The sequence below is a fragment of the Syngnathus acus genome, chromosome 21 (genome assembly GCF_901709675.1).
Source record: "Syngnathus acus chromosome 21, fSynAcu1.2, whole genome shotgun sequence".
NCBI classification, from domain to species: Eukaryota; Metazoa; Chordata; class Actinopteri; order Syngnathiformes; family Syngnathidae; genus Syngnathus; species Syngnathus acus.
In genome coordinates this window covers 7,763,237-7,783,441 of record NC_051105.1, presented here as the reverse complement: position 1 = coordinate 7,783,441, position 20,205 = coordinate 7,763,237, and the positions used below count along the sequence as shown (strand labels likewise).

The 20,205-nt window shown below is 43.0% G+C and overlaps 1 protein-coding gene across 2 annotated transcripts; it reads left to right on the top strand.

Annotated features, from left to right (window-relative positions):
* Positions 1 to 1,383: 1,383 nt before the first annotated feature.
* LOC119115388 (matrix-remodeling-associated protein 5-like) lies at positions 1,384 to 14,980 on the top strand. Of its 2 annotated transcripts, none has more exons than XM_037239835.1 (12): positions 1,384 to 1,748; positions 1,830 to 2,016; positions 2,371 to 2,500; positions 3,381 to 3,622; positions 3,924 to 4,075; positions 4,729 to 7,985; positions 8,612 to 8,753; positions 9,459 to 9,594; positions 9,679 to 10,767; positions 10,872 to 11,079; positions 11,780 to 12,001; positions 12,103 to 14,980. In XM_037239835.1, the coding sequence occupies exons 2-12, from the start codon at positions 1,844 to 1,846 to the stop codon at positions 13,993 to 13,995; spliced, it is 7,644 nt and encodes a 2,547-aa protein (XP_037095730.1). In that variant the 5' UTR covers positions 1,384 to 1,748; positions 1,830 to 1,843; the 3' UTR covers positions 13,996 to 14,980. The 2 variants fall into 2 exon arrangements, with proteins under 2 accessions (XP_037095730.1, XP_037095729.1); XM_037239834.1 differs by having other exon boundaries at positions 1,826 to 2,016.
* Positions 14,981 to 20,205: the final 5,225 nt, after the last annotated feature.

The window sequence follows — 20,205 nt, the reverse complement described above, 5'->3', positions numbered from 1 at the left end:
CACACCAACCAAGCATGCTTTGTATACTGTAGCATTGTCACACTAGTACACCCCCCCTCCCAAAAAAAAAAAAACTTACAGCTTACATTACAGTGAGTAGAAAGATGATTTCAGTCATGAACTTGTACAGTATGATCTACTTACTGTAGATCACGTCGCTGCAGAGCATCATGTCAAGTCATCTTGCAATAAACTTGCCTGCAAAGACACAAGGGGAGAAGTTTGAAAATAAAAACAGATTCATCTGGGAGTAATCTAGTAAAAGCACAACATTACATCTCATGTTTAAAGATGTTTGCAGATGTCGGGAGATGATTGAGCCCTCCCACTTTTATAACCACAATCAAAAAAGGCCTGGCGTGGCTCTGACCTTGCGCTTGCATCTGCTTTCTACCATGGTTTACCTCTCAATTACCGGTTTGCTATAATATTTGACCAGCCGTGACTAAAAAGCTCTCTTGTATAAAATATCTTGGGTGGCAAAGTGGGTGGGTGGGAGGACGGGGCGTTACGATGCCTACACGGGAGACAACAGCTGAGTGACATCGGGCTATTTTTGTTCTCCCCCTGTTGTGTCTCACAAGGAGTTTGGATCATTATAAATTCACTCACAATCTGGGATAAAATGATCTCACAAACTTTTAAGCGATATGGATCAGCCACAACTACTATATCCTGCACTTAAAATTCTTCCCAGGGAGCAACACTGCATTCCGGTAATGACTTGTGTCTCACCAATTGAACTCAAACTTGGGCACTAGTTTTATTCCAAAAATTCTGCATAAAGGAATGTGGCAGTTATTTTAGGGACTGTGGCGCATTCACAAACCTAAAAGTGTCAGAGGTTTCGACTTTAGCTTCAATTTACACTGGTTGAGCCTGAAAGCAACTTTGGCAATTAATGAGAATGCATGTGAGCATACATTTTAGCACTAATTAAAAATCTTTTAATACATTTCTAAAAATACCCGCATATTGTTAAGAAGTTGACCCTATTCTTGATAGGATTTATCAAGAGTGTATATAAAAAGTCTACACACCCCCGTTCAAAGGCCAAGTTTTTGTGATACACACAAATCTGGCATCATAGCCACAAACGTTTAATTTTTTAAAAGCTCACGTAATACGACATGACATTTTTTTATTTTATACTTTTTTTTTTTTTCACAAAATGATTACATAAGCCCTCGTGTGCATAATGCTTCGAGAAAAAGAATGAATGTTTTAAAAAAAAGCCAAACAAGGCATTCCTTGTGATTAAGTTGCTAACGTTCCCTCCCATGCCTTTTCCAGCACGGAGAGGGACTCCCACTGACGTGATACAGTAAAAAAGTGCAGGCAAGCCCCTCCTTTGCTTCTCTGCAAGTTTACTTTAGCCCACTCTCTTCTCTTGCACTCAAACATCCACACACACCCACTGTCATTCACACTCGCCCACGCACACACGCAGTAGTTTCCATTTCATCCCCCGACACACGCAAACACAGAAGCCGGCTGGATGCTACTTGAAAGAACTTGTGGATGTCTCTAACTTAAACTTTTATTGTGGTTTTTTTCCCTTCCCCTATCCTTTTATGACGGTGACAACTTTGGTTGGATTTGGAATTCACGGGGTAAATGGATAACCGAAGCAAGTAATCAGGTTCCAGAAAATTGGGAACCACGCCGGTTGTGGGACTACAAAAACGCATTTAATCGGGACAATGAAAGATTCTGTGCTGTATATTCCATCTGACTGAACGACTAAGGTAAGCTTTTCATTACTTTGGGGGGGATACACTGCAATACTTTTATTTCATTTTTTTTTTTATAATTGGTCTGTCAGCCAGTGATAACCCTGAAGATGTTTCCAAGTGTGGGTGTGCTGCTGGCACTGTGGGCCCTCGTGCTTCCCGGGGGCCAGGCTTGCCCCAGGAGCTGCAACTGCTACCAGGCCAATGAAGTCCACTGCACTTTCCGCTCCCTGCTCAACGTCCCTTCTGGATTGCCTGCACATACGCGCCGCATCAACTTGGGGTAATGGCTGCCGGGCACAAAGTTTACTCGCCTCATATACGTATATTGTACCGTACACGAGCTGTTTGGCAGATGCTGCTTTTGTTGACTGTGCAAACACACATGGAGAGTTTGACTGTAGGTGTCAAGGCAACTGCAGACTATAGCTTATCCTCCAAAATCCCAGTTTGGCCTAAATGCAAAAGGGGGCCGAAACTAGTGAATGCTATAATATTTAAAAAAAACAAAATAAATGGTGATCTTGAGGCAAGCACAAATTAATTCATTTTGCATATTTCCTTTTTGTTTTGACATTAGAACGATATGGAAGTCAGCCACTGCCACTAAACTGGATTGGGTTTTTCCACCATACAGGTTCAATAGCATCCAGAGGATTCATGATAGATCGTTGGCCGGGCTACAGAGGTTAGAGCTTTTGATGTTGCATAGCAATGACATCCACCAACTGGCGGACGCACTGTTTCGAGACCTGAAATCACTACAGGTAAACTGGGAGGGGGAAAATGGCACTTTTCACTAAGCCAATTATCATTCTTTGAATTAGGATGAAAATAAAGAACAGCACTTTAGTTCAAACATATGCATGGCCATCAACTGAGGGTGATTGAAGTCAGAGAGGTATAAAATAAAAATGTGAAAAAAAAATAGGAATAAAAAGGTACTAATATTTCTTACTTTCAGCATCTTGTGTCTCACTGCTGACTTTTTTGAGAGTCCAAAGTGACCAAAACGAAGGAAACATTCACTTTTGTAAACGTGAGATGTAGTTTCCATTAGTTTTGGGGCATTTCATTTGAATTTTATTTCATTTTTGTGAAGTTTTATTATCATTAAAATGACATTTATTTTTGTTACATTTAGCTATTAAAGTGGATGCATGCTGGAATCAAATGCAGTAATTACATAAGTCACCCCACAATGACTAAGTGGACATTTTAACAGGCACCCGAGTGCCTCGTCGTGACTCCCCAAGCCGCCCTTTCTTTTCATCTCTCAGCCAAATGAGTGCCTATACTGTATTTGCCATACTGTGATAATAGGATCCATATTTCCATGTGCCTGAATTGTCAGCAGCTGGACTTTTCCCACGTGTGGAAGTATCCTCCCTGGAGAGCCGATTTAGTCTAAGCCTTCCGCAACGTTGTTTTTATCATCGTGAAGTATTGTCGAGGCTTGCTCTACGACCGGAAGAGCGAGCAGAGAGTCAGCAGAGAATACAAGAAAGCATATTTTGATTCAAAAAGTTGATGATTCAAATTGTTAGAAATGCGCTACTTAAAGAAGTACGATAAGGCTATTTTCCAATCTCTTCTGTTTTTAATGTTTTAATATTAATCATTGGATTTTCATCTCCTCCACCACAGATACTAAAGTTGAGCTACAACAAGCTGACAGAGATCTCTTCAACTCAGACTTTCTCTGGCCTGACCTCGCTACTGCGCCTGTACTTGGATCACAACCACCTCCAGTACATCCACCCTCGGGCCTTGCTCCAGCTGCCAAGCCTCCGTCTGCTCCGTCTACAAGGAAACAAGCTGCATCAGCTGCATCCCCAGGCTCTCTGTACACTTTCACTACTGAACACGTACTACTTTTCAACACTGCGGTAGGTGTAGTCTCCAGGACTTAACTTTTTTTTTTTTATAGCTTGGATTCATCCCAGTTATCAAATTTTAGTATAAAATATGCCCCAAAATTTAAACAAGTTTGAGAGTTTGAACCCCCATCAAGTGTCATCAGCATATCACGGAAGCGATCACAACTAATTTCAATCAATATCAAAGGAAGGGAAGAAATGTTTTACTGAGTAAGAATTTGCTGCTAGCCACTAAATGCAGGATTTTCAGATGCACTATTACTGTATTTCCTCTTTGCTGACAGCCTTCCAAAAACTCTCCCTTCTGTAGACACCTTGACGTGTCCAACAACAGTTTAAGCACCCTGCCCCAGGCCACCTTACAGACGGCACCGATGCTGGAAACACTAGCGCTTCAGGCTAATCCCTGGAGCTGCGACTGCAGGATGAGTTGGTTTCCCGCTTGGAGTTTTCTTCACCCAGGTTCGTTTTTTTTAATTGTCCTTTAATATTAATGTAACTAAAGGAGAGGGCAAAGAGTGAAGGTGAGGGTTAGCATTATTAATGAAAACGTAAAGACGCTATTTCCGACTGATTGATGAGCCTGTAATGTGTCTTGTAACTTCAAAACGTCAAATAAAGCTTGATGGTTGATATACGAGTTACATTTACATTTAAATACATCTGGTTGTGTTTTTGTGTACCTTTGACATCCCCTTTCCCAACTGCTTTTAATCACATGCTCCCCTTTGCCTCTCACACTCAGAATCTCTCTTAGTCTCTTTAGGAATTCTCACAAAGACACCAAAGAAGACAGGAATATCAAATGGTTCTCATTGACATGCCAGACTTAACCTCCCATGACTAATACATATTGGCAGCATTGCGTGCAGGCCGTTGAAACAAAGGGTAATGCTTGCCACGGAATAATTAGGTTTTGCATATTTACGATTTATGAGCAGATTAAGTAACCGTATCTAATTAGTAAGTGATATGAAGTGTAATTAATAGTACAGAAGAGCGTGCATGCTAAATTTGGCATTAGCGACGCGGCAGACAGCTCTGACGTACACATCGTCACATTCGGGATAAGAGATCACTTTCTCTCATTTTTCTTTGTCTGTCTTTTCAACCAGATTTAATGAAATGTTCCGAAGGTCCTCAATGTCCAATATGTGAGTCACCAAGTGGGCTTCAAGGTCAAGGCTTGATGGATCAGAAAGATCTGACCTGCACCTCCCCTGTCATTACCCTGCGGGGAGAAGAGACACCAGCCGGGACGGAACTAGGAGAAATCACACCAAGTGAAACCTTCAGAGAGCCTTTCGGCGGTGCTTCACTCAGCCTGTCGGATCAACAGGGGAACAGTGTTGAACTGCGCTGTAACATCACTCATTCGGTGGACTCTAAGAATGCGTCTCCTGTTCCAGATCTCTCCCTACTCTCCTCTTCACCTATTGCCATGGCTCTGTCATTCTCTCTTGAGTGCCCTGTGGAGAGAGAGAGTTATGACAGTCTTTGGAGGATTCTGGCTTACTATAGTGAGACTGCAGTACACCTTGAGAGGGAACTCATGCTGAATAAACGTCCAAAGCTGGCCTACCGCTACAGGCAGACAGCAGAGTCAGAAGGGTATTATAATACCGGAGTCAAAGCCGCTATCTCAACAGGACCGCATTGGTTAATGCAGCCAGCTATTGGTATTCAACTTAACAGAGCACAGTCCGGCCGAGACACAGTCAGCCTTATATATTCAACGAGAGTTTCTGCTCATCCTGACCCCAATACTGAACCTATAACATCTACCACTGCTTCTCACCCATGGGTACTCATTTTGACTAACCATACCACTACAGCAGTAACAGTAGCCCCCGGCACTAAGCTGGAGCTCACCTGTCCTCTTCTAAGTTCGAGTCAGCCCAAAGTACAATGGATTCTGCCAGATGGATCCAAACTTGACTCCAGTAGTCAAGATGCGAGGATTCAGGTCTCTGGTTCTGGGATAGTGTTAGAGAATGTCGAGCACTCAGATGCAGGGACTTACTACTGTGTAGCGCGGACTGGCAGGGATTTAGATGTTCTACCGCTGCGTCTGGCGGTAGAGGGGTCCTCTGCCCCACCAACAGGTGAGCAAGTCGGACGTCCTGTTACAGGGGCAGTAGGACAGCCTGTCAGCCTGTCCTGCAAGGCTTCTGGTTCACCAGAACCACACATATTTTGGGTGTTACCAGACAGGAATATAGTTAGTAAGGGATTCGCAGTATCGGGTGGACTTACTGTGCAATCAAATGGGAGTCTCTTTGTCCCTAACGCCTTACTGAGAGATGCTGGCCATTATCGTTGTGTCGCTGTCAACCAGTATGGTAGTGCCTCGTTGTCCATGAATGTAGAAATAAACCCAAGGAAGACGCTGTCACTTGGAGATGCTCCACGGGGGCCACAATCAGCCTCTGGGCGATCAACAAAGATACGGGCACCGTTACTACGTCAAATAGAGGAAGGCTCAGGGGAGGAAGTAGAGGAAGAAGGGAGAATTGTAGTTCATGGGAAACATCAAAGTCGTACTCAACAATCTCCAAATAGACAAAATCAAGTGAAGAAGCCCATAAGACGAGGGCCGTTAAGAGAGGGTCCCTTGAGGAGAGGGGGAAGACCTCTATCACCGGAGCAGAGGAGAAATCGTTACACCGCAAACAAACAAAAAATTGACCCGCTAAAATGGGCTGACCTACTGGCAAAGATTCGTCAAAAGACGACAGCCGCGAACAATAGCGAGGACATCATAACAGAAAAGCCCACAGCACCATCACTGAGATATGATGAAGACAGAGAGAGACATGAGGATGGTGATAACACAGAAGGAGCAGATGGATCGGAAATGGAGGGCTCCTCAGTTGATGATGCTGTTCTGCGAGAGGAAAGTCTACAGCCCATTTACCCCACTCACACACTAGTAGTCACAACAAATGCGAAAACTGAGTTAAAAACAGACAGTGAGAGTGAAGAGTCCTCAGAAACACAAACACATGAGAATGAGAATGTGACATCACCCCAAACAACAACACAGACAGAGCTTGTTAACTCAAAACCAACATTCGGAACTAATGAAATTGACCCAGAGGAGCAGGAAACAAAGCCCACCACAAGAATCCGACCGTCAAAACCACAAAAGGGACAAATGCCGAATTTGCCAAACACACGGCCACAAAGCCCTTGGAACTCCCGCAGAAAGATCGGCCAGCGGCGACGGGTCAACGGTAGGACAAGGGGGCGACCTTTGACATCACGTCGACCGCTACCCGATCCTCTCAACCAAACGCCAAATACTGTGATGCCTGACACGTCCATGATTCAAATGGTGACAACGACAACTTCACCAACTCTATCTGAAAATACGGATCGTAATAAAACTCCTTTTTCAACGCCAAATGTTGAGACTGATAATCCTTCACCTCCTTCTCTTCCTACCACAATTGGTATTACCACTTCAACATCTGACTTGCCAGGACCAACTCCTTCCTCCCTTACTTCATTGATGACTCATTCAGGCAACATACCAGACAGCGCCGAGTCGGCTGTTTCCAAATCACAAACAGACTCTGACGACGTCTACCCAAACACACAAACAGCCTTGAGCCGAAATGATGATGGACCTTCAGGCGAAAAGGGTGAAGGGCTGGAAAGTAATTTGTTGGACATCCTAAATGAATCTCAATTCTCCACCCCTCGTGAGGCCACCCTCTCTTCCACTGTTTCCTTGGCAACAACTCCTTCAATCAGTCTTACAAATAATCCTGTCACTGCCTCTACAGGTGACGTATCTGTTGTAACTTTTCACGACAGTCCTCCAACATCGACTACAGTTACTCCGATGACTGCCAACCCAATTCCTTTGACATTACCCCCCATAATCACCCCCATGTACGAAACTATTGAAAGTGCCCCAACATATTCAACTCTTACATCGACTGCTTCTACAACTGTTACGTATTCATCAACTACTCTCTCACCCATTACTGGTTCCATTAGGACGGATAATGAAGATCCATTCAAGGACATTCCCTCAACTACCATCGCTGAGCTTTCTATTGTAGAAACTAGCACGCCTACTTATATAAACAGTGCCATCTCCACCGAAATTCCAAAGACTGACAGTACATCTAGTGCATCTTCTATTTCAACTACCACATCAACAACAGAATCAAATACCGCTGCGTCACCCAGAGAAAGGCCAAATATCGGCCAGGTCGGCCCCAAAGGGAGGCCTGTGTCTGGCGCGCCACACCAGAGTCGACCCCCAACTGACTGGAGAAACCCTGGAGCTAATTTCATTCCAGATTCACACAGCAGCAGGCCACAGTGGTCTCCATCTCCTCTTCCTGCCGCCCCTCGGGTGAGTCTTAATAGATTACAAAAAGTCTTTACACCAACACACACGATTATAAGACCAAGTAGAAAGCCGAAATCACTTTACTCACAATTTTGTATTTGAATGCTAATTTATTCACAAACCTTTTTAGACTTCATTTTGAGTCATTTAGAAAGCTGGATATTTCTTTCTATTCTTAAGATGTAATTTACAGGGTTGGTGCATTCCCATCAAACTTTTTTGCATTCACACTCACCCAAATGTGCAAGCCCTAGGGCAAAAAGATGAGGAGAAAATGTATAATAGATCTGAAAATAGTCTAATCTATGATCACATGGCCTGTTGTTAAACCTAAGGGATGTTTATGGCATTTCTCCAATTTTAGGGATTTTTCTGAGCTCCGTCAGAGCCATTTCGAAAGCAGAGATGAAAAACACATGCTCTATTACAACACCATTATGTGTTTGGGCGTTTAATCCCTCTGGATTTATAGCAATCAGACGTTAAATCATTTACAAATCTGTACAATCCAATGTGATGAGCCCGTCGCTGATGAACTATCAATCTGCGATAACCTTTGTTAAAATATTCCACTGAAATTTTTGCAATATCAATATTGAACTGAAGCATTTAGCAATCGGTCCCCGCAGTTTCCAGCTTTCCGATCCAGGCCAAGGATTGCAGACCCACATATCAGAACGGTGTCATACCCAGCAGGAAACGTTGCCAGGCTGACTTGTGAAGCTCAAGGAGAGCCGAAGCCTTCCATCACATGGACCAAGGTCGCCACAGGTGTGTGCAGTATAACAGATATCCACACATTTGTCCCAGCATACGTATATCGACAAAATACACAATGAATTTATATGGAAATGAGGTCAGTCTTATCTTCATATTACATTCATGTCCAACATCTCTCTGCAGACTTGTTGAATCTGATTTCTGTGCCGATTTATTACCTCAGCAAATACAGTGTGGACCTCCTCGGAACAGACAAACCTATGTTTTCCATTTCCAGAAACAGAAAGTAATTTAAATGTCATGTACACAGCTACATTTTTTTTTTTTTTACCGGAGCAGGAAAAATAAAGACTTTCTGCAGTCACACATTGAAAGCAATATACTTACTCCAACCAAACGGCACGGACTGGCCAATATATAATTTACCATCATTTAAGTCATTCGATTGCGAGTGGAACAGTTTCCCTCAATTTTAATTGAACTGTCTGTATGAACGTCAGCCTCCATGAAGCAGAAATACAGGAAATACAGAGTCCACAAATTACCTTTTAGGCCTGTGTGCTAGTGAGTGACTGTCACTTGAAAAGGCCATTGCTAAAAAAAAAAAGAAATGATGGCGTAAGACTTGCACAGTATTGATTCCATCATCATTACACAATTGACCGATAACCAAAAAGGTTTCCAAATTTACTGTCTACTCGTTTTTCTACCAACTGCTGCCCTTTCTGATGGTTTGTCTGGGTCTCTGGGTCTCAGGAGCGGTGATGTCTGCCCATTCCAGGGCTCAACGTTTTGAGGTTTTGTCAAATGGTACCCTTGTTATCCAAAACGTTCAGCTGCACGACAGGGGCACATACATTTGCAGTGCACAGAGTTTCCTGGGTCGCGACAGGTGAGGCGACTCAAATTATGAATATCAACGCACCACACTTGATAAGAAATGTTTTCTACATCTGCTTTGTTTTTACATAACAAGGCTGCTAACCACCCTGGAAGTGTGGACACGCCCGCCTCGAATGCAGATTGCTAGCTATAGAGAAACCACGATCCATCAGGGCGGGGAGGTCCACCTGGAGTGTCAGGCCAGCGGTGTTCCGACCCCTCTGCTCTCTTGGGTTCTTCCCGACCGCTCTGTCCTGACCTCCACGGCTAACTCCAGCAATCGAATCAGCATGGATCCAAATGGAACCCTCCATATTTCATCAACATTACTAAGTGATCGGGGGGCGTATCGATGCGTGGCGTCCAACTCAGCCGGTGCCGCCAGTGCTTCGGTGCGCTTGCACGTGTCATCGTTGCCTCCAGTGATGCAGCAAACCCGAGAGGAAAACTTACTTTTGGCTTCAGGAGGACCTTTTTATGCTGACTGCACTGCCAGAGGCGCCCCTCCACCAACTTTGCGATGGCGTACCCCAGACGGAGCTGTAGTTCGTCCATCCCAGTTTCTCCATGGCAACCTTTTTGTGTTGCCAAACGGGACCCTGCATATTCGAAAGATTGGACCTAAAGATGTTGGAATTTATGAGTGCACCTCTTTTAACGCAGTTGGAACTGATAAGAGGACAGTGAGAGTGGAAATTAAAGAGGCGACACAACAAGCAGAAGTGACCAATGATACGAAAAACACACCACTTTCATCTCCTTTTCTGAAAAACAGATCTTCGCCTCATCCTGTTTTCCATTCAAAGCCACTTGACTCTGCCAGAGTGACCCCTCTCAGTCCCAAATCCCCATCTTACCCTCATCAGTCCGCTAATGCTGACTCAGCCTCTAAAATCAATAGAAGAGTCATCACCTCTCCCTCACAGCCGACTAACTTGACAAAAACATCCATGGCCGCACATAATACCACACTCACCTCACACACCTCTGACAAAGCTTCAGTTATTTTACACGCCTTGCCAGTCTCTCCGTTGAGTAAAGCCAAAATTGTCTCAACTTCGCCCCCTGTCACCGCTGTGTCCTATGGTGAGAATTTGCAGCTCCACTGCTCTGTAACAGGCAACCCAACCCCCGTCATCATTTGGAGGACTCCCAGCAGAAAACTGGCCGATATGAATTTTAGGTATGACAGCAGACACTATGTGACAATATGGTAATAATGTTGCATTTTCATTGTATGACACTCAATATCTCTGTCTGTTTTTCCCACGTTTGTTCATACTGAAGTTTCGACCGACGTCTGAAAGTGCATCAAAACGGCACACTGTCCGTCCAGTCAGTGACAGAGCGGGATGTTGGAGACTACCTTTGCATTGCACGCAACAAAGTCGCTGATGATTATCGCCTCCTACGTGTGTCTGTGGTTATCACGCCTGCAAAGATTGAGCCCAAGCAGCCTTTCAATCAGATGGTGACATTTGGAAAAGCACTGAAGGTACCTTAACATTTAAAAAAAATATATCAAGCATTACGCAAGATTCAGTCTGCTCCAATTAACTTCCTCAACATTTGAGGGATTATTTCAGTGTCAAACTAAGAGATCCAGTGATTAGATTTATGACATAAAAAGTCCCAGGTGACTGAGGTTAGTAATCTAATCAGTATCGTCTTAAACCAATCTTCACACTTTCCAGGATTGGGAAACAAGAACTTTATTCAGTTATAGTTGTTTCAGATTTAAGATGCTTTAGATATCTTGGGTCAGACTGCGAAGTCAGCGGCTGATTACTAGGATGGTTTTGTGACTGTTCTGTGAAATGTTTATTTTCTGGTACATGATGATTTGGAGCATGTTTCATTTTCGGGTACTGCTGAGTTTCTCAGCCATGTAATATGCTGCACTGCTTCATCAGTCAGCCTTCGTGGTTGATGATGAATATTTTAACAGCTATTTAGCAGCTTACTGAAAAAGAGGAAGTGACATATACAAGAGAAGACACCAAAATACTGACAGCAACTTGTTTCAATTAATTTTTAATTCTGTTTACGTGTGCATTGAATTGTACGGACTGAGTCGAGTGACTGTGTTCTAAAAATGATTTATGACACCTCCAAGCAATCGATTACCCACTCTGGAGTGAAAGAATTGATTACATTTAAATTCACCTTTAAAAGTGTGATTTGGGTCATTGCAGGTGGATTGCTTGGCATCGGGATTACCGGACCCGGCAGTCAGTTGGAGTCTCCCAGATGGAACTATGGTGAACAGTGTGTTGCAAGGAGAAGAAAGAACAGGGCGAGGACGCAGGCTTATTGTTTTCAATAATGGAACATTGCTGGTTCCGGCAGTGGGCAGGGGGGAAGAAGGCGAGTACACTTGTTATGCTGAGAATCAAGGAGGTCAAGATACCATGAAGGTAAAGTTGAAATTGAATTTGAAAAGAAATTGCATGCTCCCAAATTTGAGAATCACCTCTTCATAATTAAAGATTTTTTCCTTCAAAATATTTCCCATCAGGTTCATGTCAAGGTCATGATGACATCTCCACCTATCTTCAATGATGACAAAAGTTTCCAAGTTATTAAAGTACGTCAGGGGTCTACAGCAGTTATTCGCTGCCAGGCCAGTGGGGATCCCCCTCCAACAGTGACCTGGTTCTCCCCAGCACACCGTGTCATTAAAGCCAGTTCTGGTTTTTACTCTGACCGAGTTACGGTGGCTTCTCCTGGAACTCTGGAGGTGCGTCAAGCCCAGAAAATAGATGCCGGAAACTATACATGCCGAGCAAGCAACTCAGGTGGGGAACGCAGCATGGTCGTAGGCCTCGAGGTGGACGTTCCCAATAATAGAAACAGTGGCTATACTGATATTAATGCTCGGATAAGGACACTCACGGAAGTGAACAAAGCAGCTAGTAGACCAGGCGCCGGATTCAAACTGCCTACAAGTGGAATCACAACCCAGCTTGGCCGTGGTGTCATCGTCGGTGTGAACAGGGGTGGAAATATTGGCATAAAAGCAAGTAACAGTGGAATTATGAATAGAAATGGACATGAAACTTTGAATAGTAGGGTGACAAATGGAGCCACTTCAGTTAGAGAAGCAAATGATGCAATCAATCTCGGGGCAAGAAGCAATGAAGTCGCAGCAGAAAACGCTAACAGTGATGCAAACCCCAGTAGAGATACTGGCATCAGAAGTGGCATTTCTAGAAATGGCGCATTTACAAGCAGTTCTACTAACAACGGTAGAGCAAGTTGGGTCAGCGGCAACTCGGGAGTAACCAATGACAAAAGCAGGAGTAGTGTTGGCAACACAGGCACAGGAAGCACGGCTAACAAACTTGTTGGCGTGGTAACAACAGGGAAGCGGCGCATAACCAAAGGCCAAACTGTTCTTTTGCCATGTCCGGCTCATGGATCCCTTCGCTTGACCTGGTATTTGCCAGGTAATGGTGTGCTACCAGCCCCTTACTACGGCAGTCGGCTCACAGTGCATCGAAACGGCACACTGGAACTGCGGGCTGCTCGGGTGACCGACAGCGGTACTTTGGTGTGCGTGGTGAGTGGCGACAAAGGAGAGACAAGAATTCAAGTCGAGCTGGAGGTCTCAGAACCGCAAGAAGCATCCCGGCCACTTTCCTCTGTGGCACCTCGCTCACGAGCCGCACAAGTATTTCAATCGGGGCGGGCGTTGTCTGTGGTGCCTCATCCCCCACTTCCTGCTTCTCCAAAAACGCCGCAACGTGGGCCGTCTTCGCTCGTAGCCCCTGATCCAGTAGGTCCTCTCTCACCCTCCGCCATCTCAGCACCAGTAGTGAGCACTCAAACAGCTTCTTTGATGAGCATTACAAATGGAGAAACTCTTCGCCTACCCTGCTCTTCTTCTCAAGCCCCAAAACACACCCTGGGCTCACTTTCTTGGACTTTTCCCAGCGGCAAGGTCTTATCCAGAGGTGACAGCTGGGACTCCGGCCGGTACTTGGTCCAAGATGACGGGACGCTGGTGATCCAGCAAACATCTGTGTTTGACCGGGGCACTTATACTTGTAGGTCCACTAGCCCAGATAGTTCCTCGGTTTCAGTTGTCACAGTTCCCGTCATCATCATCGCCTATCCCCCTCGGATCACATCGGGACCCCCACCTGTGACCTACACACGACCTGGCGTCGCAGTGGAGCTGCCCTGTCTCACCATAGCAACTCCCCAGGCGATGGTTACCTGGGAAACACCAGACATGACACAGCTGAGGGTGCTGGGCCAGGCTCGTATCTATGGTAACCGTTATCTGAGTCCTCGAGGTTCTCTGGTGATACAGAAACCGTCGAGCCGGGACACAGGATTTTACAGGTGCACGGCCAAAAATGTGATAGGGGTCGACACTAAGACGACATACCTTCATGTTATATAATGAGGTAAAGAACATGTGCACGGCAAGTCTGTTACTGACTTAATGTTTCAATGTTTTCCCCATGCCCAAAGGAACTGCAAAGTTTTGTCTAGATATTGTTGATGTTGAAGATCTTTGTATCAGTGTGTTCAAGGTTTTTGTTGACACACATACAATCATTTATTCGTTGTGCCTTGTCTTTATGATATGACTAAAACTCTTTTCAAAATGGTGCTCAAGTTACAATAATTGCGACTGTATGATGCGCAACACTGTTGTTCTTTTTTTGTGATTACATATAAATACATTTGATACCTGCCACTCTAGGATTCATTACATTCTGCACAGTTTCTAACTCAGTAACTGCCAAATTTAACAATGCAAAAGATCAAACACGATGCTTCATTGGTTTAAAATTCTAGTATATGCTTTGGACAAATATTAGTTCTTAATTTGTAATTCAAATGCAGTAAAAATTTATAACCTAGAACTGCTTTTCTCGGGGACTGCTCATCTTTTCAATTTGATTTTTAAAGATAATGCTTGCTTGCGTCTTCTCGGAATTAATGCAGCAGTGTGATAAGATTGAAAGACATTTAAAAATATGTTAGCCAGAAAAAGTGCATGTTTGTATTATTATGATGATAAAAATGGTTTAATTCCATGTCTGTGCACAAGAATAGCAGCTCAGCCATCTTATTTTACTTTCATTTTAAGTTATTGATCTTAAGACTTTTTGAGTTTGCTTCTTTAAAGAGTAATTATGTTGTATTTGTCGAGCAACAAGATAGTCTTATAGTTTTAACAGTATCATTTTATTAATAAATTGAAAAATAATACAGAATATGCCTTATTTTTCCCCTTGAGTTTATTTTCGTGTTTCAAACTCAGCTGTGGAACCGGGAGTGAGATTTTGTACTGCAGGCGCAACACATGATGATGACATCAGATTCTTTGCACTGGAAACTGCAATAAAACTCTCATGAGTCCACAGTGCCAACGGAAAGACTCCAAATGCCTCCTTGTCTGTTCTCACATACCCACCAAATATCTCAATTTTTTTCCAAATTATACATTATATCATGATGACACAATTAACGATCAACCGACTTTAACAAGATTACTAAACATACATAAACACCGGTTGTATTCATCGACGTTGTTTTGCGATGAGTCACGTAAACATCACATCTGTTGCCACATCAGCGGCAGTGCTAATTGAAAGCATTAGTTAGCATCTACCACCCAGTAGTAATGTTTCACTTTTTTTTTTTTTTTTTTAAAGAGACCAAACATGTTTTCAATTAACTCTTGTGATTCCTTTCATTGTGGCCCACCAATGTATTGACTCCTGACGCATAATTGGGGCACATAGCAATGGCAGATAATACAAACTTGATATGGACAGTCATGGCAAGTGAGTACGACAAAACATTAGTTATATTCAACTATATGTTAAAGGAAACATGATTTTTTTGGGGGGGGGGTACAATTTTTGTGAGAAAGGAGAAATAGGGATCAGAAAATCATAATGCCACAGACATTGAAATGAATTACATCAGCATATTGAGCAGCATGAAGCATAGTGCACACTGGTTCCCAACAACACACAAATTACCCATCATTTCATATCTTTCTAAGGAGAACTAGCATTTGTGTAATTAAATGGAAAGCAGGCTATCTTTTTTTTTTTTTTTACATAACCGAGCTTTCCTGCTCTGAGAAGCAACGTGATTTCCTACTGCACTGAAACAAGCTCATCATATTGGATGAATTGTTTCCACATACATTTTGTTACTGATTATCTGCTATAATTGCTATCAGTGATCATGATGAGTGTATTTCCCATTGAGACGTCTCCGATTCTTTTAATGTTCATTTGGAAACCAATACATTTCCCTTTACGCCTCATTAACATCACACCAGCGTATAAATGAACACGCCAGGCTTTTTCCCTTCACTTCCTCACGTGTCTACAAATTGACCAAAATAAAAAGAGTTATCTTACAATGCCTTTCATTTAGAATTTAGTATTGATTGCAAAAAATCCATTCATTCAAATATATTATTAGAATATTCCTAAAGCTCTATGTGCCACGTTTGGGTGAACCTTTATTTCTGTCATTCATCTCTTTTGTTTTATTCAGTGGTTTCCCCATCTGTGCAAAAGAAGAAAAGCCTCGAGGTATGGCTGCCCTGTCAGCAGCTCGCCCTTTCAACGCACCCCGTTGCGCATACTTCACACAGTGATATCACCCCTCTCAAACCGGCTGTGTTTACACTTGAACTTAAACCATCATCATTGCCTGTTAGTGTGATATCCATCAGTCGCTACGTCAAACTAATAGAATGAACAGGACTTTAGGCTACAAGAAGGGAGGCGGGGTCACTGTTCTGACCTCGTTTGGTTATTTGAGGCAGTTTAATCAAGTAACTCAGCACTAAATCAGTTACTATGCCTGAATAACTGTTATCTTGTTGGTATTGAACTTGACACAGTCTCGATTATCATAATACCTCACCAAAAGTTTAATCTATTTTCTCTTGATAAATTATTTCATCAGGCAACCCATAATGGACCCCAAACCAACACTCGGACAGTTTTTCATCCATGCAAAGAGAAGTTTGCGTGGAATAAATGTAAAATGCAAAATATGTACACACCGCGCAAGAATACTAAATATTTGGAGACTCACTAGTATCCAGATAGACTTCTTGATATGATTTTTGATAGATATAAAATTGTAATATTTGTCTAGAATTGACAATTAGGTATTTTATTTTAAATTGGTGACCCTCACAGTTACAACAAATTATCACGTATTATTTTGGCGCTTAAAATGTTTCTTAAGGACTGATAACAGACGAAAGAAAACTAAAGAAGGAGTTCAACACGGTTTACGTCAGTCTTAAAATGAATTCAGCTGAGAGTCAGTGACCTCACCGCCAGGCATCATATTTTACACCAGGGGAGACAACTGGTCACTGCTGAGCGCACACTCAGATGGGTGTGTTATGGCGCACGCAGCTGTGTGCGTGTGTGTTACTCTGCTGCCATAGAGATGAGAATTACCTGCTCGTGAAAGCGTTTCAGTCAGAGACGACAACTTCGAACTGAAACTTCAAGTCCATCACAACAACATCATGACGCTCCTCCACTGATGCGCCTCCAAATCACATCAGTCAATTGAAGCATTAAACGAAAAGAAAATCATGAATCTTATCAGTCACTGCCAATGTGTCATCTCCGGCAGGCCAGAGAGAAAATCCATGCATCAGCTCAGCCTGGATGCTAATGCCTCTGGTATTCATGCAAAATGATCACCCCGAGACAAAGTGACAGCAGTCACAGCAAAGAGCCTCAGTCTGATTAACACAACTCATTCTCCGCAGTCGAGCCAGGGTCGAAACTAGATTTGGTGACATCACATCCTTGAGCCTTAAAGCAAATCTGGGCATTTTTAGGACTTTTGATACAAAACACAGCATGTTAGTACATCTACCCAGCCCCTGATGCCCGTCAATTGCTCCAGAGTTCTAAAAAAATAAATAAATAGCTAAGCAAAAACTTACACGTCGACGCAACAGGGTCCTGCTAAATAAATAAACAAAAATAAATAAATAAAAACAATGTAACAACTAAAATTAAAATAAAAGACAGAACACCGTAAAAACAATTCCACAGAAAATATATATTTTTTGCAAATCAATGACGCTACACAAACAGGTAACTGCCTACATACTACATACCTGTAAGTAAATGAGTCTTTCCTTTCATATATGCACATGATATATTTGTACTAAACTTGACTTCCTTTTGGTTTGCCCAAGTTTGATGTGTAAAATATTTTACACGGAAAATGTCACTGTAATTTGCTGCTGTGTTTCACTAGTTTTAGGTATTCTCAAGATTTATTGAGTGTCTACTGTGCAGGGTGTGTCGGACAGATGGTGAGTGATGCTCTCATGTCAGGGCAGTCACCGTTCTCAGGAGGAAAAAAAAAAATGACTCATGAGCTACATTAGTGGATGGCCTACATTAACTGGAACCTGGACCACAACGCCGGAAGACAACCCCGTATGCAATCAAAGATGTGCAATCGTAAAAAAAAAACAAAAAAAAACATACGGCATTCCATGGAGAGATCAAAATTTGACCAGAAAGCTTAGATGGCTAGCTTTGAGCTGTGTGAGTTTCCATCTCTTTGCAAATATGCCATGACTGAGATATAGGAAGCAACAAAAGAGCATTTCGGGAACACAATGCTTGGTGGATTAACCATTCAAGTCGTGCTCACACAGGGACAAAGATTACCGCAAGAGCAGAGCCGGTGCAAAGATAGCACCAGGCATGAACCCGGCTATCACAAAACTAAGGAGCTCTCACAATGATGCCCATTTGTATTCCGGTAGATTTCCTCGCCAAAGTCCACCACCACGTGACATGTCCCATGAGAGGTCAGGACACAATGGTTAACGGTAAACAGACCGCAGCATTGACATGCTTGATTCATGATGAAAAATTCAAAAATAAAATAAATGTATTTATGAGATAACTCACATTTGGCTTATTTTTACAAAAACTACTAACATGCCTTTTCACCATCTGCCTCTGGGGCTGAGGGAAACCCAATCTGCAAGCTTCTAATTTGTAGCTGCCCATTTCCTGGAGGTGGGAACTGCGGAGTAACTCAAGTTATAAGTACAGCGGAAAAACGAAAGCCTCAAACCAAAATGAACAAGGGTTTAGAGTTATGAAATATGGTCAGTCGGTCTCCTGCTAAGATACAGCGCTGCAATCTCCTGGTTAGAGCAATAATTAACGATACGTGACTGCCATATCTGACTCAAAAGGAACCATCAAAAAGCGCCTGAAGGCAAAACGTTGAAGGTCATTTTGATGATGGCGAGCTGTGCATACGTGCAAGGCCATGCAGACTTTATGTTCCTTGTAAACGGCAGAGGCGGGCGGGAAAGACACATCCACTACCATGACTAACATCTTGCTGGCTATGAGGCAGCGAGATGGAATAAATATGGAGCCAGCATCTTGGATTGACTGTTTTCACAGATGCTGCCATGAGAAAATGTTGTTGTTGTGGATTTCAAAATTCTTATTCCTCGAATGAGTTGTTTCGCATATATAGACACACGTGCGTCAAATGCATGGAAAGTGCACACGCGTTGACACAGTCGCACACGCTACAGGTGGCTGAGATAATGACTCATGACAACAATCCTGCAGCAGGTGAGCTTGCCAGAAGTGAATTAGGATCGGAAAGATTAGCGGTGGATAACGGGATTTAAGGAGTGCATAAAGGAATGCATGACGAGATAGACAAGTATGAGGGAGGAGAAGAGGGAAAAAAGCAATAAATCGGCAGATGCAAGAGTGCTATATGTGAAACAATGGCGCTTGATTTATGGGAGTCCTCTCGAGAGTTGAATGAAAAAAAAAATCTTGTTTGAGCAATGTGAATGGAACGATGATGAATGTGGACAACTGGATAGTGCGATGAGCTCAGAGCAGAGAAAGGAGGGGTATAAGAAATTGTCAAGGCTCTCCAGCCAATTAAGTTCACCTTTGGAATGACGATGAAAACAAAACACAAGACTAAGGCACATGAATAGGAAAAAAGAAAAAAAAAAGGAAAAAGAAGGGATAGTTGATGGAAGAAATATCATTTGTCATGCCCTAAAATGCCAACCGAATGGCCTTCTCAAGCTTCTGGAAAGGAGGGAAATTTTTTTTTTTTTAAGTATCCCGAGGTTCTACAACGTATCAGTGCTGAGAACTGCAATGAGGCGATGACACAGCAAGAACATAGCTGAAGACCAGGAGCAGTACAAGATAAAGTGCGGGATCTGCAGACATGTGTTTCATGTCAGACACAGGTTAAAGCCTGATAGCAAGACCTGGAGACTGGGACGTTTGGGAAGAAGAAAAAAAATGAAGCCGACAAAGGAGAACGGGGCTACAGCCAGTGTGGAAAACATTACATAGATAGAGGTGCCTAATTGGAGGAGACAGACATTATTGGCTGCAAAAAGGTAATGGTGTATCTTGTAAAGTTTGTCTCTCAGACAGAGGCTACATTGCACAGATAAACCCAGATAGATAAGCAAAAGACGAAGAAAATACGACCCACAAGGAAACTTAAGCATCACATGAAAGAGCAGAGCACTTGATGCAGCTGCTTAGCATTAGCGAACCTTTTACAAAAGGGGATG

Excerpts from the sequence above, each read along its gene's own strand:
- LOC119115388 (XM_037239835.1), top strand. The coding sequence starts at position 1,844 with ATGTTTCCAAGTGTGGGTGTGCTGCTGGCACTGTGGGCCCTCGTGCTT. Across the intron at positions 4,076-4,728 it reads TTGGAGTTTTCTTCACCCAG|ATTTAATGAAATGTTCCGAA; the intron begins GTTCGTTTTTTT and ends CTTTTCAACCAG. Across the intron at positions 7,986-8,611 it reads CTCTTCCTGCCGCCCCTCGG|TTTCCAGCTTTCCGATCCAG; the intron begins GTGAGTCTTAAT and ends CGGTCCCCGCAG.